The 15,666-nt window shown below is 45.5% G+C and overlaps 1 protein-coding gene across 1 annotated transcript; it reads right to left on the reverse strand.

Moving 5' to 3' along the window:
• Positions 1-3,105: 3,105 nt before the first annotated feature.
• On the reverse strand, positions 3,106-12,448 carry LOC146366376 (uncharacterized). The gene is made up of 5 exons (XM_084912983.1): positions 12,366-12,448; positions 10,600-10,721; positions 10,004-10,157; positions 4,298-4,378; positions 3,106-3,844 (listed from the first exon to the last, which is right to left on the reverse strand). The coding sequence occupies exons 1-5, from the start codon at positions 12,421-12,423 to the stop codon at positions 3,747-3,749; spliced, it is 513 nt and encodes a 170-aa protein (XP_084769109.1). The 5' UTR covers positions 12,424-12,448; the 3' UTR covers positions 3,106-3,746.
• Positions 12,449-15,666: the final 3,218 nt, after the last annotated feature.

A 15,666-nucleotide genomic window follows, 5' to 3' on the forward strand; every position in this document is an offset into this window, starting at 1 on the left:
GAGGAAATTATGTGTGTTGCAGTTGCTCCAAGAAGAAATGGTAAAAATAGTAACAGTAACAGACTAAACTCCAAACAATACATTATGTTTAGATTTGAATATTAATTAGTCAGTGTCAGTTGTTGATTTGTCCTGTTCTCACTGTATGACGAATTATGATGGCTGTTTGGTAGCTGTTTGCATACAATGCATACTCTCTCTCTCTTCATATGTGTGTGTTTCTCTGGTGAAATTCAGTATGGTTCCGACAACAGTTTTATGTTAATGTACAATAATGTACAACCCTTAATATGTTTTGTGTGTGTGTGTGTGTGTGGAGGAGGGGGGGGGGGGGGGGGCAGAGGGAGTGTTCGCCCGGGCCGCCAAACAGGCTAGGACCGCCACTGGTGGGAAGGAAAAACTCCTTTTTAACAGGAAGAAACCTCTGGCAGGACCAGGTTCAGGGAGGGGCGGGGTCTGCCCCGTGTTAGCTAGCTCTGAGTACCTGCTGTTAGCAGCACCCATATTTGTGCAGCCAGCTGATCACCGAGGGCCATTGGCCTCTTCAGCCAGTAGGCACAGATAATATCAGGTCTTGGCACCGTCCAACTCTTCATTCTGAAGACACATTATTAGATGTCTGCCTTTGAGATGTTGACTGGCTCTTGCTCTGTGAGATTGTTGTGGTCTTCGGTTCACCGGCTACCTTATGTGACGCTGCTTTCTCCACGATGTTCTTTCAGTATTGCTCAATTTCAGCTATGAGTGGGTCTGTCTTTGTGCTATTTCCCCTTTCCCCTCACAGCATGGAGCTCTGGAGAACAAGCCATTTTTTCTAGACCTCTTCTTTCCTACTATATCTCTTCAGTGTACTGGGCCGAGCTGTGAGCCTTTGTTTTGTAGTTACGGACATCTTGTAGTGCTTCTTTTTCACCCAGGATATGTTTCTCATGGTGTCTATCTGCACCTCTGTTCACTGACTTCACTGATTTTGGCTTCCTGCCTTCTTCTCTGTGTGGAGCTTACTCTTTACAGTATTATACCCAAGTGCTTTTAGTATTACTGTGGCATTTGCATATATGACCTCATTGTTTTTAGTGATACTGGCAGTGGGGATCATGTGTAGAGCACATCTGCAACCATCCTCTGACGAGACGTTTTCAGTGAGCCAGTGGAGTCGTGTGTTTGGTCGGGTGGGTACTGTGATTGCAGCCGGTCCCCAGCTCTCTGTAAATGGCCATTGATCAGTGGTTAATAATTAAGTACCAGTAAACTGAACTCATAGTCCATTCTTAGTAATGGTGCTAGTTTTGACCAGTATCCAGATGTACTGTTTAAAAGCTTCAGTCAGACTCATGAGGTCACATGTATGGATGAGGACATGTGTCCTCCACTGAAAACCCAGCACCAGCAGAACCAACTCTCTGGGAGGTCCTTGTGTAACCCAGTGAGTTTACACGACTCAGTAATGCACTACAACATTGTTATTGTTAATTGTGATTCATTACTCTGTTAATCACTGAGTTGAGCTAAAGTAAATCAATAATAAAAGATAAATAATATAAATATTAGAATAAAACCCCAGAGAGTAAATTTGACACCCCTACCGGTTAGGAAGGAACAAGCCCCGCCTTCCCCTGCTCTGTACCGTTGTTGTGCCAAAACCTGATTTCCAATGTTTCTGTGTGTGTTTTATGTGTAATATCATTACGTATGTTGCTAAATAGACTTTGGTGAACAGGTATTACAAAGGGGTTATATATAAAATTAAAAAATTACCTGTTTCTCAAGTATCTTTGTAACTGTGTTATTGTACTGATAATCAATCAGCTCCCTTTTGTCCACTTAAAATATGTTTACAGAACTATTTTTGCATTTGTTGCAATTGCAGCTGTCCTCTTGGCCAGACTACTCTTAAAAGAGACATTTTTAAAGTCAACAAGAATTTTTTTTTAACTGCATAAATAAAGAATACATAAAAGTCACTGCCAAAAACTGATTGCGGCTTCTACCTTGTTACAGGAATGTTGTTTGTTGCTCAAGATGACTTGATATCATTCATGAGGGATACATTTGACATATGTTTCACATATTATAGACCAACAAGTTATTTATAGCAGTTTAAATACAAGCAATCAGTTTTTGGCAGACGATCACTTTTTGGCACAACATGTGCTCAGACACAGAGAGAGACGGATGTGCACGGGACCAGCTTGTTGCTGGAAAATAACTATAAACTTGAGAAACTGAGCAGATATCCATACCGGAGATCTGCATGGACCTTGGAGAAACAGACCTGATTTGTTGTGAACACTTTGGACTTTGGAACCATCGTGATCTGCACGGGCGCGGAGGAAGCGGACAAGATCCTCTCTGAGAGTTGAACATTAGAAGCGTGCTGGCTTTTTTTTGTGGGATCGTGAGACCTGGATTTCTTCCTGACGAGGAAGATGGCGAGCCGTTCCCTTTGAACCGAACCCCAGCCATTCCGAGTTGGCCCAGAAGGGCAGGTTGCTCTTCTCTCACGAACAATTGCAACAGAGCGGTTGGACAAAATCACACCCATCACAGACTTTTGACCTTTTGGATTTGACTTGACTGAACACGGACTATTAAGCCGGCAAGACTGACATATCTGAGCTCAGATAGGATTCTGGTTACTATTATTATTGCTGTTGTTGTGTTGTATCTTATTTAATGTGTCATTCCTGTTTATGAAGTGCTGTTTAATTGTTGCTATATAATTCAATACAATTCAAAGCAACTTTACTTGTGGCTCCACTCATTCTTCTGCACGCAACTCACCATGACCCTCCTGCCAATCGAGCTATTGGCCCATTCTCTCCATCTTACTTTAACCTCCCCTACCCTATCCTGTACTTGGCTACACTTGCCTGGATGGTTGAGCAGTACATATGATAATACAGATAAACCTGGATGATATTCCAAACTGTCATCATCTCTGTCAGCCGGGATCAGGAACACAGTTACATTACTGTTATTTTAGGCCCTTGTGCTATGAGCTTAATAAAGCTATGTTTAAACAAGCTCTCTCTAAATTTTTTCCAAAATAATATCTAAAACTGTACACTGAGCACACAAGACCATTTTTTTTATTTGTTGCATTTATTTAGCAGCATGACAGTGAAGACAACAGAAGAAAGCTGGGACAAAGAGGAGCAGCAAACAGCTCAGGGGCCTCTGCATCATTAGCCTTTCAGGATGTAGATCACAACAGTGACCTAAACCAGTGCCCCATGTTCATCTAGCCCTCTCTATGTGCAGACAATAATACTGAGGAATACTATCGTGTTCCCGTCCATCCACTGAAGGAGTCGACATAATCTGGTGTTGGTTATGCAGCCTCAGAGCAAACTATTGGAGAGTTAATAAGGGAATTATTTACTGTTTTAATGTCTCGAGTTGTTTTAAAAAACACCTTTGTCATGTTTTAATTATTTTAAGCAAATCATGATGAAAATAATTAGCAAAATCATGGATCCTGGTGTCAATTTAAAGAGCAAAGCTTCAGCAAATCAGACACCACAAAAAAACAAATTTACTGCAAATGAGTGAGCCCCAGTATAAGCTGATTGTTCCTTGCAGTGGGTCTTTAGTCAAATGTGTGTGTGCGCATGCGTGTTAATTGCGGACTAAATAATGCAGAGCTTAAATTTAAAAGAAGACAGAATAAAAGAGGCTACATCTTAAAACTGAATAATACAAACAAAGCAATGCTGAGAGGAGATATGGGTGTCCGTCTGATCTCATTCTGTCTTGTGTTTTACAGCCAGCGAGGCCAGGCTCAGGAGCAGGATGGTAGTTTTTCCCAGAAGCACCCAGAACCACATCTGACCCTTCAGACCTGCGTGGACACAGATGAATGTACACTGGGTTACATAAAATCCCTCAGAAGCTGAGGAGCGCACGCAGAGAGGAGCCGCATTTAGAGGGGAGCGATAGATTAGCATGTATAGCACACAGACATGAAGGAAACATTTGACTTTCTCCTCATCTCTCAGTCTGAGTGTGTTTTCCTGTGCAGGGGTTGGAATGGATAGTGAAGTGTGAACCCCCAGGGAGGGAGAGGGGGAAGCCAGCACATACTGGGAGAGAAGTCTGAGCCTCTGCACTGCTCTTTGGAAACTGTAAAAAACTGAAAGACTGAAAAAATCAGCACTAAAAATAAAGAAACAGCAGCTACTGTGGAAATCCTGCTCTGTGTAAGACTTCCAATCATACGTTATAACATATTAGTCCTGACTCTGATGAGCACAATCAGTTACATCAAACTGATAACATGCTTGTGAGCGCTCACCTGTTGCATTGTGGGTCTGCTGGGTGCAGTTACACTTTGGGCTGCTGGTGGTCAAGGAAGATGGGTTTCCTGTGAAGTTATCTGGACAGAGGAGTGTTAATCAGACCAGGAATAAGTCATGATAGCCTAAAAAAAGTAATACACACTGTTCACATGTTCCAAACTGGGTTATCTGGAAAGCTGGAATGTGAATGCACTTTCCTGGAAAACACTTTGGATCAACCTCTGTTCTTCTAAATGGGATCAATAAATAAATTCACTTTACAGTTCACACAAAAGTGTTATTACAGTCTGCCTTTTTCAATGATCATTTAATAAAATATTAATATTAATCTAACATGCTTCAGTGGGCTGAAGCATGTTAGCCTATATATAACCCGTCTGTTAAAGTAGCAACTATGATGACCAACAACACTGAAAATTAACTTTAATACTGCTGAAGATCTGATGTGAGGTGACAGAAACACTGAGCTACCTGGGTTTTTATTGCCTCTCTGAAAGACCTCTGCTGGCAGGTCATGGTACTACAACAAAACTCATCAGAGGAGGGAAGGAGCAGAGAGTACATGCCAGGTATGATAGGATCACTGTTTACACAGTCATCTCTGCTTTCTGATTAAACAGGAGGGGTGTACTGAAGGAGAAATCATCAGTGAATATCAGTCTCTCTCACGCGATCCTCTCCATGAATTGCTGTTTACAGAACTATTTTTGCATTTGTTGCAATTGCAGCTGTCCTCTTGGCCAGACTACTCTTAAAAGAGGCATTTTTAAAGTCAACAAGAATTTTTTTTTAACTGCATAAATAAAGAATACATAAAAGTCACTGCCAAAAACTTATTGCGGCTTCTACCTTGTTACAGGAATGTTGTTTGTTGCTCAAGATGACTTGATATCATTCATGAGGGATACATTTGACATATGTTTCACATATTATAGACCAACAAGTTATTTATAGCAGTTTAAATACAAGCAATCAGTTTTTGGCAGACGATCACTTTTTGGCACAACATGTGCTCAGACACAGAGAGAGACGGATGTGCACGGGACCAGCTTGTTGCTGGAAAATAACTATAAACTTGAGAAACTGAGCAGATATCCATACCGGAGATCTGCATGGACCTTGGAGAAACGGACCTGATTTGTTGTGAACACTTTGGACTTTGGACCCATCGTGATCTGCACGGGCGCGGAGGAAGCGGACAATATCCTCTCTGAGAGTTGAACATTAGAAGCGTGCTGGCTTTTTTTTGTGGGATCGTGAGACCTGGATTTCTTCCTGACGAGGAAGATGGCGAGCCGTTCCCTTTGAACCGAACCACAGCCATTCCGAGTTGGCCCAGAAGGGCAGGTTGCTCTTCTCTCACGAAGAATTGCAACAGAGCGGTTGGACAAAATCACACCCATCACAGACTTTTGACCTTTTGACTTGACTGAACACTGACTATTAAGCCGGCAAGACTGACATATCTGAGCTCAGATAGGATTCTGGTTACTATTATTATTGCTGTTGTTGTATTTTATTTAATCATCAGTGAAATATCAATCTCGCTCACGTGATCCTCTCCGTGAATTGCTACCTTATCGTGGTGGAAGGGTTTGTGTGTCCCAGGGATCCCAGGGGCTATGTTGTCCGGGGGCTTTTGCCCCCTGGTAGGGTCTCCCATGGCAAATTGGGCCAGAGCGAGGGACCAGACAAAGAGCGATTCAGAAGACCCTTATGAGGAAAACATCAAGGGAACAGTTTACCCTGCCCGGGATAGGGTTACCGGGGCCCCGCCCTGGAGCCAGGCCCAGGGAGGGTGCCCAAGGGCGAGTGTCTGGTGGCCGGGCCTTAGTCCATGGGGCCTGGCCGGGCACAGCCCGAAAAGAGGACATGGGCCCACCCTCCTGCAGGCCCACCCACCCACAGGAGGCGCATTGGGTGCATTGTGTGCCGGGTGGCGGCCAGGAGCGGAGGCCCTGGCGGACTGATCCCTGGCTACCAAGACTGGCAATAGGGACATGGAATGTCACCTCTCTGGTGGGGAAGGAGCCTGAGTTAGTGCGTGAGGTTGAGAGGTACCGGCTAGATATAGTCGGGCTGACCTCTACGCACTGCTTGGGCTCTGGAACCAGTCTCCTGGAGAGGAAATGGACTCTGTCTCAGTCTGTAGTTGCCCCTGGTGAGAGGCGGCGGGCTGGGGTGGGTATTCTAATATCCCTTCGGCTTGCTGCCTGTACGTTGGGGTTCTTCCCGGTGGATGAGAGGGTTTGTTCCCTGCGCCTTAGGGTCGGGGAACAGGTCCTGACTGTCATCTGCCAAGTGGCAGTTCAGAGTACCCAGCCTTCTTAGAGTCCCTGGGGGGGGGGGGGGGGGGGATGCTGGAAGGTGCTCCACCTGGAGACTCTGTTGTCCTGCTGGGAGACTTCAATGCTCACGTGGGTAACAACAGCGAGACCTGGAGGGGCGTGATTGGAAGGAACGGCCTCCCTGATCTGACCCCAAGCGGTGTTTTGTTATTGGACTTCTGTGCAAATCACAGTTTGGCCATAACGAACACCTTGTTCGAACATAAGAGTGTCCATAAGTGCACGTGGCACCAGGACGCTCTAGGCCGTAGGTCGATGATCGATTTTGTAATCGTATCACCTGACCTGCGACCATACGTTCTGGACACTCGGGTAAAGAGAGGGGCTGAGCTGTCAACTGATCACCACCTGGTGGTGAGTTGGATCAGGTGGTGGGGGAGGACGCTGGACAGACCCGGTGCACCTAAACGCGTAGTGAGGGTGTGCTGGGAACGTCTAGCAGAGGCCCCAGTCCGCGAGATCTTCAACGCACACCTCCGGCAGAGCTTCAACAGCATTCCGAGGGAGACTGGGGACATTGAGTCCGAATGGACCATGTTCAGCATCTCCATTGCCGAAGCTGCTGCATTGAGCTGCGGCCGCAAGGTGGTTGGTGCCTGTCGTGGTGGTAATCCCCAAACCAAATGGTGGACACCAGAGGTGAAGGGAGCCACCAGGCTGAAGAAGGAGTCCTATCGTGCTTGGTTAGCCTGTGGGACTTTGGAGGCAGCTGACAGGTATCGACAGGCCAAGCGGAATGCGGCTCGGGCAGTGGCTGAAGCAAAAACTCGGGTGTGGGAGGAGTCCGGAGAGGCCATGGAAAAAGACTTTCGGACTGCCTCGAAGAGATTCTGGCAAACCGTCAGGCGTCTCAGGAGGGGAAAGCGGTGCTCTACCTGCACTGTGTATAGTGCTGGTGGAGTGCTGCTGACTTCGACTGAGAAAATTGTCAGGCGGTGGAAGGAATACTTCGAGGACCTCCTTAATCCCACTGACACGTCTTCTGAGGAGGAAGCAGAGTCTGGGGATGACCCGCCAATTTCCGGTGGTGAGGTCACTGAGGCAGTTAAACCACTCCTTGGTGGCGGAGCCCCTGGTGTGGATGAGGTCTGCCCCGAGTTCCTGAAGGCTCTGAACGTTGTAGGGATGTCCTGGTTGATACGCCTCTACACTGGCAGACCGGGGTGGTGGTCCCCATCTTTAAGAAGCGGGACCGGAGGGTGTGTTCCAATGACAGGGGGATCACACTCCTCAGCCTCCCTGGGAAAGTCTATGCCAGGGTGCTGGAAAGGAGAGTTCGTCCGCTAGTCGAACCTCGGATACAGGAGGAACAATGCGGTTTTCGTCCTGGTCACGGAACACTGGACCAGCTCTTTATCCTCTCAAGGATACTTGAGGGTGCATGGGAGTTTGCCCAACCAGTCTACATGTGTTTGTGGACTTGGAGAAGGCATTCGACCGTGTCCCTCGGGGTGTCCTGTGGCAGGTGTTGCGGGAGTATGGGGTGTCTGGCCCATTGCTACGGGCCATTCGATCCCTATACAACTGTTGCAAGAGCTTGGTTCGCATTGCCGGCAATAAGTCGGACTCGTTCCCGGTGGGTGATGGGCTCCACCAGGGCTGCCCTTTGTCACCGATTCTGTTCATAATTTTTATGGACAGGATTTCTAGGCGCAGCCAAGTGGCAGAGGTCTTTCACTTCGGTGGCCTCAGAATCCCATCTCTGCTTTTCGCGGATGATGTGGTTCTGTTGGCTTCATCGGGTGATGGCCTCCAGCTCGCACTGGAACGGTTCGCAGCCGAGTGTGAAGCAGCGGGAATGAGGATCAGCACCTCCAAATCTGAGGCCATGGTTCTCAGCTGGAAAAGGGTGGAGTGCCCACTCCGGGTCGGGGATGAGTTCCTGCCCCAAGTGGAGGAGTTCAAGTATCTCGGGGTCTTGTTCGCAAGTGATGGGAGAAGGGAGCCAGAGATCGACAAACGGATTGGTGCTGCAGCTGCAGTGATGCGGACGCTGCACCGGTCCGTCGTGGTGAAGAGAGAGCTGAGTGTAAAAGTGAAGCTCTCAATTTACTGGTCGATTTACGTCCCTACCCTCACCTATTGCCACGAGCTGTGGGTAGTGACTGACAGAATGAGATCGTGGATACAAGCTTCCTCCGAAGGGTGGCTGGCCTCTCCCTTAGAGATAGGGTGAGAAGTTCAGCCATCCGGGAGGGGCTCAGAGTAGAGCCGCTGCTCCTCCACATCGAAAGGAGCCAGCTGAAGTGGTTCGGGCATCTGACAAGGATGCCTCCTGGGCGCCTCCTGGGTGAGGTGTTCCAGGCATGTCCCACCGGGAGGAGGTCCCAGGGCAGACCCAGGACACGCTGGACAGGTTACATCTCTCGGCTGGCCTGGGAACGCCTTGGTGTTCCCCCCGATAAGCTAGAGGAGGTGGCTGGGGAGAGGGAGGTCTGGGCTTCTCTGCTTAGGCTGCTGCCCCCGCGACCCGGCCCCGGATAAAGCAGAAGAAGATGGATAGATGGATGGAATATCAATCTGCCCTGCTCTAGTGGCACCTAGAGGAACTGGAGTTTTCGGCAACTCCATGTTGGCGTAATTTTTCAGATTGCCTCTTGGGTAAAGACTACAGTACTTTTACTCCATTTGTACTCTAAACAGGACTAACTTAAAGCTACTGGACGCCGCCTAGAACATCTCTCCAGGAAAACAGGACTTACTATTCTCAAGGACATGTATCTCAGTCATATACAACACTATAAAGAAGCTATTCATCATGCTAAATCTGCTTACTACACCTCTGTTATTGAATCTGCTGAAGGAAACACTCGCACTTTGTTTTATACATTGCATAATATTGTTAAACCCCCAGATACCTTTGCCATACATACACACTCTGCCACAGTTTGCAACAAATCTATGGATTTTTTTTACACCAAGATTGAGAATCTTCATCAACAATTGCCCTCGTGCTGTGATATGGTCAATTGTTCTATCTGCATTTTTTGTCCTTCTCAGCTGTCATCCTCTCTATCCAATTTTGAACTTCCCACAATAACTCAGCTATCTTCCATATTTACTAACTTAAAGTCATCATCATGTAAACTTGATCCACTGCCGACAAATCTTGTTAAACTCTTATTCCCGTCTCTTTCCCCACTGATTGCTAATATCGTACACTCCTCTCTTATATCTGGTTCTGTTCCTTCTTCTCTTAAAACTGCAATAATAACTCCAATACTGAAAAAGAATGGTTCAAGGTGTGGCTGAAGACGTCATTTGAAGGCATGAAAAATAAAAGTGTCATCTGGAAAATTCCACAATGAAATACAAGCCAATAAAGATGTAATAAATATAATAATTAGTCCTTACTTGCTATTTGAATACTAAAAGCAGGACTAATGGTATGGGGTGGGTAGGTCTTGCATTGGTATTGACCAGTGTGTGCCTTTGTAAAAGACTGGACATTCAGGACCAGGGTCACATTGGGTAATGCAGAGGAAATGTTGACAAGACACTCGTTGTTCTGGAAGATAAAACAGTTACTGCAGTTATGTTAACCTGACAAACATCACAGCCATGTTACAATGTTAGCCTATCATATGAATGGTTCAGACAATGAGGTAAACATAGCCATGTTAGTCAGCAGCTCATGCATCACATTGGTATGAGTATCAGTATTTTAATACATGATATCAAAGTATAATACAGAGGTGTCCAACTCCAGGACTCGAGGGCCGGTGTCCTGCAGGTTTCAGATGTGTCCTTGATCCAACACAGCTGATTTAAATGGCTAAATGACCTCAACATGTCCTGAAGTTCTCCAGAGGCCTGGGAATGAAGTCATGTGATTCAGGTGTGCTGACCCAGGGTCAGATCTAAACCTGCAGGACACCGGGCCTCGAGGCCTGGAGTTGGACACCCCTGGTATAATACTAAATGTATAATAATATCTGAGACTTGTATACCTTCCACAGCTGTGCAACGTGGCTGTTTTTTAAACATATGAAAGTACAGTTCAGCCTGAAGGCTTCTCCAGGTGAGATCACCATGTCTCCAGAGGTATTCACTCCAGCTTGGTCGCAATCATCTACGAACAGAAAGACTGATTTTAAAAACCTACACCCAATTTTTTACATCCATGTTTAACTTTTACTCGTGTTTCATTTGTTCAGTACGTATTTGTCCTGCCAGTGAGCTTTCAGTTCCTCTGCTCTCAGAAACAGGCTCCATATCTGTCCCAACAACTGCAGTTTACATGAAGGTACGACCCGAGGACGACTATTGGATGAGCAGTAAAACACGTGCACTGAAGCAGCAACACTCACAGTAAGAGTGTGTGTGTGTGTGTGCGTGTGTCTGTGTAGGTGTGTGTGTGCCTGTGTGTGTGTGTGTGTGTGTGTGTGTGTGTGGCAAAGTGTTTCTGCGCAGAGTACCAGGGGCACGAAGAAAAGTTGTCGTACCATAGGCACGAGGAGTGTGTGTGTGTGTGTGCGTGTGTCTGTGTCTGTGTAGGTGTGTGTGTGCCTGTGTGTGTGTGTGTGTGTGTGTGTGCGTGTGTCTGTGTAGGTGTGTGTGTGTGTGTGTGCGTGTGTCTGTGTAGGTGTGTGTGTGTGTGTGTGTGCGTGTGTGTGTGTGTGTGTGTGTGTGTGTGTGTGTGTGTGTGTGCGTGTGTCTGTGTAGGTGTGTGTGTGTGTGTGTGTGTGCGTGTGTCTGTGTAGGTGTGTGTGTGTGTGTGTGTGTGTGTGTGTGCGTGTGTCTGTGTAGGTGTGTGTGTGTGTGTGTGTGTGTGTGTGTGTGTGCGTGTGTCTGTGTAGGTGTGTGTGTGTGTGTGTGTGTGTGTGTGCGTGTGTCTGTGTAGGTGTGTGTGTGTGTGTGTGTGTGTGTGTGTGCGTGTGTCTGTGTAGGTGTGTGTGTGTGTGCGTGTGTGTGCGTGTGTGTGTGTGTGTGTGTGTGTGTGTGTGCGTGTGTCTGTGTAGGTGTGTGTGTGCCTGTGTGTGTGTGTGTGTGTGTGTGCGTGTGTGTGTGTAGGTGTGTGTGTGTGTGTGTGTGCGTGTGTCTGTGTAGGTGTGTGTGTGTGTGTGTGTGTGTGCGTGTGTGTGTGTGTGTGTGTGTGTGTGTGTGCGTGTGTCTGTGTAGGTGTGTGTGTGTGTGTGTGTGTGTGTGTGTGTGTGTGTGTGTGTGTGTGTGTGTGTGTGAATCAGCTTTGTTCTCCGTTTGTCTGGGACATTTGTTTCACACTGATAACCAACCAGTTGTTGGTTCCATGACTCAGGCTCCTGTAAAGGACAAACTACAAGAGTACAGCTTTTATAACACTATCAGTTTACAATAGAAGAAGAAGAAAGTACACCGTCTGTCAGTTTTGTGGTTTTACAGGACGTAATAAAAATGTCACAGATTACACACTGAGTCGGGATTTTGCACAAAAACTAAAACACGATGTCACAAAGGAGTATTAGTGCCAATTTAAAATAGCTTTATTTTTCAGTTTAATTTTTTTTTAAATAATAATAAATTATTTGTCAGCTTCAGACTTTCAGAAACTCATAATACTGTAGCCACGCCCAGTGTCTATGACCAAAGCCTGCTCATATGTAATGTCAAAAGATGCTGACACCCAGTTTGAGTTTAGTAACTACAATAACATTGATACAGACTTAAACTAGTTGCTTGTAATTAAAATGTCTGTTATCATCATTGACTTTTGTGAAGTTGTCATTTAGCGGCTCACCTTCAGCTTCAGTCCAGCACAGCAAACTCACCACCAGAACCAACAGCTCTGCCTTCATCCTGCCTGTGTGTCTGTCACCTGCCTCTCACTGCCAGCATCTGGACACCTCTAGTTTCAGTGCTGGCTATATTTCACAGGAAATACGTGCGTATAAGGACTGGGAGATACAATCGGCTGACGTGAGTCCCAGACAGGATGTACACCTCTGCGCCTCAAGCAGAAGGAGGCTGTGGTAGCCAGAGCAGGAACACTGATAAAACTGACCATAACAGCATCATTCGACCGTCTTTAATCTTCATACTTTGTTCAGAAGAAAAATCCCCACATGTGCTGTCGAGCACAAATACGGGATATTTGGTCGTGTCTGTGTTGACAGCAACCGGACAAGGTCTCACTTGGAGATAATATCTGCCTGTCATCAGGAGCAACTGCTGAAATCTGCTTCTCACCTACAAAAAGATCAAAGGAGCGTAGAGAAAGAAAGGAAGTACTCTGTGGTAGCTAAAACTGGAGGCCTCTCACTGCTCAGTCACCGCACTTTGACCCTCATCAATATTGGATTTGTTTCCCTTCACTTTGTTGTCCACCGTCAAAGGGAAATTGTACATAGTGTGATCAGCTACATGAATGTGTTTTATTGATCACTAAGCAATCCACATGTCTACGTGACTTTTCACATAAACTCTTGTGTGATAAACTTATTTAGCAACTAACAGCTTCCTCTTTCCTGAGAACATACAGGTGTAGAAAAGGGAACCTCAGCTCTGAGTTCTTGGAATAACTTTGTTACCTTTGTACACACACCAGCTTGTATAAATAAAGAACGCAGACAGTGACAGGGCGCGAGTCCGTGAGAGCCTCCTGCGAGGACGAGCGCTCTGGGACCGTCCTCGCGAGTAAAGACAACTGCAGTGTTTGTGTTTTCTAACTCAGGTGTCTCAGCTGAAGAACTGTGGGGCGATTCTTAGAAATCCCCTGTCATCCACTAAACATTAAAATAGCTCCATAAAATATACATGTTTGCATATAATTGAATGAAAGCTAAGCCAGAGTTTAATCAAAGATTTGTATCAGTGATGCTAAAAGAAAAACCCAGACTGTGTGTGACAATGCAGCTTGGACACAAAGCAGCCAAGAAACAACAACATCTGTGCTGTGCAAGTGTTTCTGATGGTTACCACGAGTGCCCCCACCAACCCCACTGACCTCTGCATCAACATTTAACCTAGCATGGTTTGAGTTTGCTGCTGCAAAGCTGATTGAAACCAAACCTGTTGCCTTCAGCTTTTTAATACATGTTGGTGGTTAAAGGCAGGCGGGCAGCGTGAACAGTTTGTGGATGCCATAACTCCATAGGAGCTTCAAACTGATACCATAGGTCTATCTATAAAAGCCTGAATCTTAGCAGACCTAAAGGTTAAAGGTCAGAGGTTCTGAAATCCTTGTGAATCGATAGCTCGAGAACAAGGCAATCTAGGAGCTTCAAATGACAAGAACCTGGCCTCAGAATGGGCCATTAGCCCCTCCCACCACCACCACAGAAATATACTGATTCCTTCTTTTCTTTTTTACCACCAGCAGCCTTAAATACATGCTGATCTTTTGTCAAATGCAGTTACCAACATAAGTTTAAAAATTCATATCTGTTGCATGGCCTAACTAACACCAAATGTTAGTTTTGTTTTTTAAATGGTTAGTCTTCAGAATAAATTGTGTGCACCCCCCCTCTCTCTCTCATTGGTCCTCTAGTCACATGACTTGAAGTAAGTTGTACCTTCAAGTACCAGAGTAAATACTTCATGAACCTTTCTTTCCTCATGTTTCAGAAGGGTTTAACATGCCATGACGTTGCCCTAATTTGTAGTATAAACTGATATGTTTCCACCCTGTTACTGTCCAAAGGTGGACACACAGTAGCAGCCACATTTGTCACTGATGTGATGATGTCATTGATCCAAAGCATGCTGTAGGGGGTTCATCTCTCTGTGCATTTGTATAATATCCATATTTCATTACGTAAGAAGTCACTTAGATGAGTGATTACACATTTACTAATAATGCTGCAGACAGATGAATCCATACTGGAACCTTCCAGTCTCTCAGCTTTTTGTCACAACACGTTATTTGCAGGTTGACTTTCCAGCTGATTACTTACATTCAGACAACTATTTGTATTGCAAATATTTTACAATTGCATGTTTACGTATGCAAATGTAGCATTAGCCTATTAACTGTGTGCTAATTTGCCTAAATATTTAGAAACATCTGGATTTTTTTAAATGTTATTCTATAAATTAATGAAAAAAATGGTTATTTGAAGACGAATAAAGCTGCAGTTTGGCTCGTGTAAGAATCACTGAGGGGACGATTCCACAGGAAAGTTGTGGGCAGAGGTTTTCATTGTGGACATGAATGTCATAGAAACTTTTAATGACTGCTTTGAACTGATGTACAGCATACAACTCTAATGACTTTAAAAAACATGCGTTAGGTGCACAAGTTTGAATTTATTTTGGATTTTCTATACAGGCTCATATGGATACAGCCACACTAATATATGGTTAAATGTCCCTTAGCATGTTGCACCTCAGCCAAATGCTTTGGTAGCCATCAGCGAGCTCCTGGTATAATTCTGGTTGGATGTTTGAGCACTGTTCTTGGCAGGATTGGTGAAATGAACCTGGATGCACCCACATTCAAGCATAATCCATAAGCTTCAACAGGGTTGGGGCTTTGCTAAATGTTAGCATTATCTATTCCAAAACCAGTTCTGATGTGTGTTGGAGGTCGTTACCGTGTTAGATCACATAACTGTGCCAAAGGCGTAATTGTTGATTTGATGAAAAATTCGATTCCATCCACTTCGTGAAGTGTAGCGGTACAGCCTCAGGGTCGATGCTAACAGCATGCTTGACAGTTGTGTTCTTATGTGTGGAGAAGTCATCTTTTGTCATCATGGCCAACTAGCTCAACATTTGAATAGAAACTGTCTCCAGAAGGCGTTCGGCGTGCTCATGTGGGCAGCTGCAAATTTCAGTCAAGCTTGAAAGTGTTGGAGCAGGGACAGCCTCCAAGAGACCTTCCCAAAGTATTTACATCTACAGTTTTCCTTCTTTGAGTGCTTGAACCTTCTGATTGTTCAGCGAGTTCAGTTGTAGCCAATCATGATCACTGCTGTCAAATCAAAAGAGACTACTGAACCCTCAGCACTCACTCATTTAGGGCAGTGTATAATGTATAGCATATACACTGGACCCTGTGTGGATTAGAGCAGCGGTCCCCAACCCCCGGGCCTCGGACC

Source organism: Perissodus microlepis, chromosome 18 (genome assembly GCF_051167445.1).
Source record: "Perissodus microlepis isolate ML-2025 ecotype Zambia chromosome 18, ASM5116744v1, whole genome shotgun sequence".
NCBI classification, from domain to species: Eukaryota; Metazoa; Chordata; class Actinopteri; order Cichliformes; family Cichlidae; genus Perissodus; species Perissodus microlepis.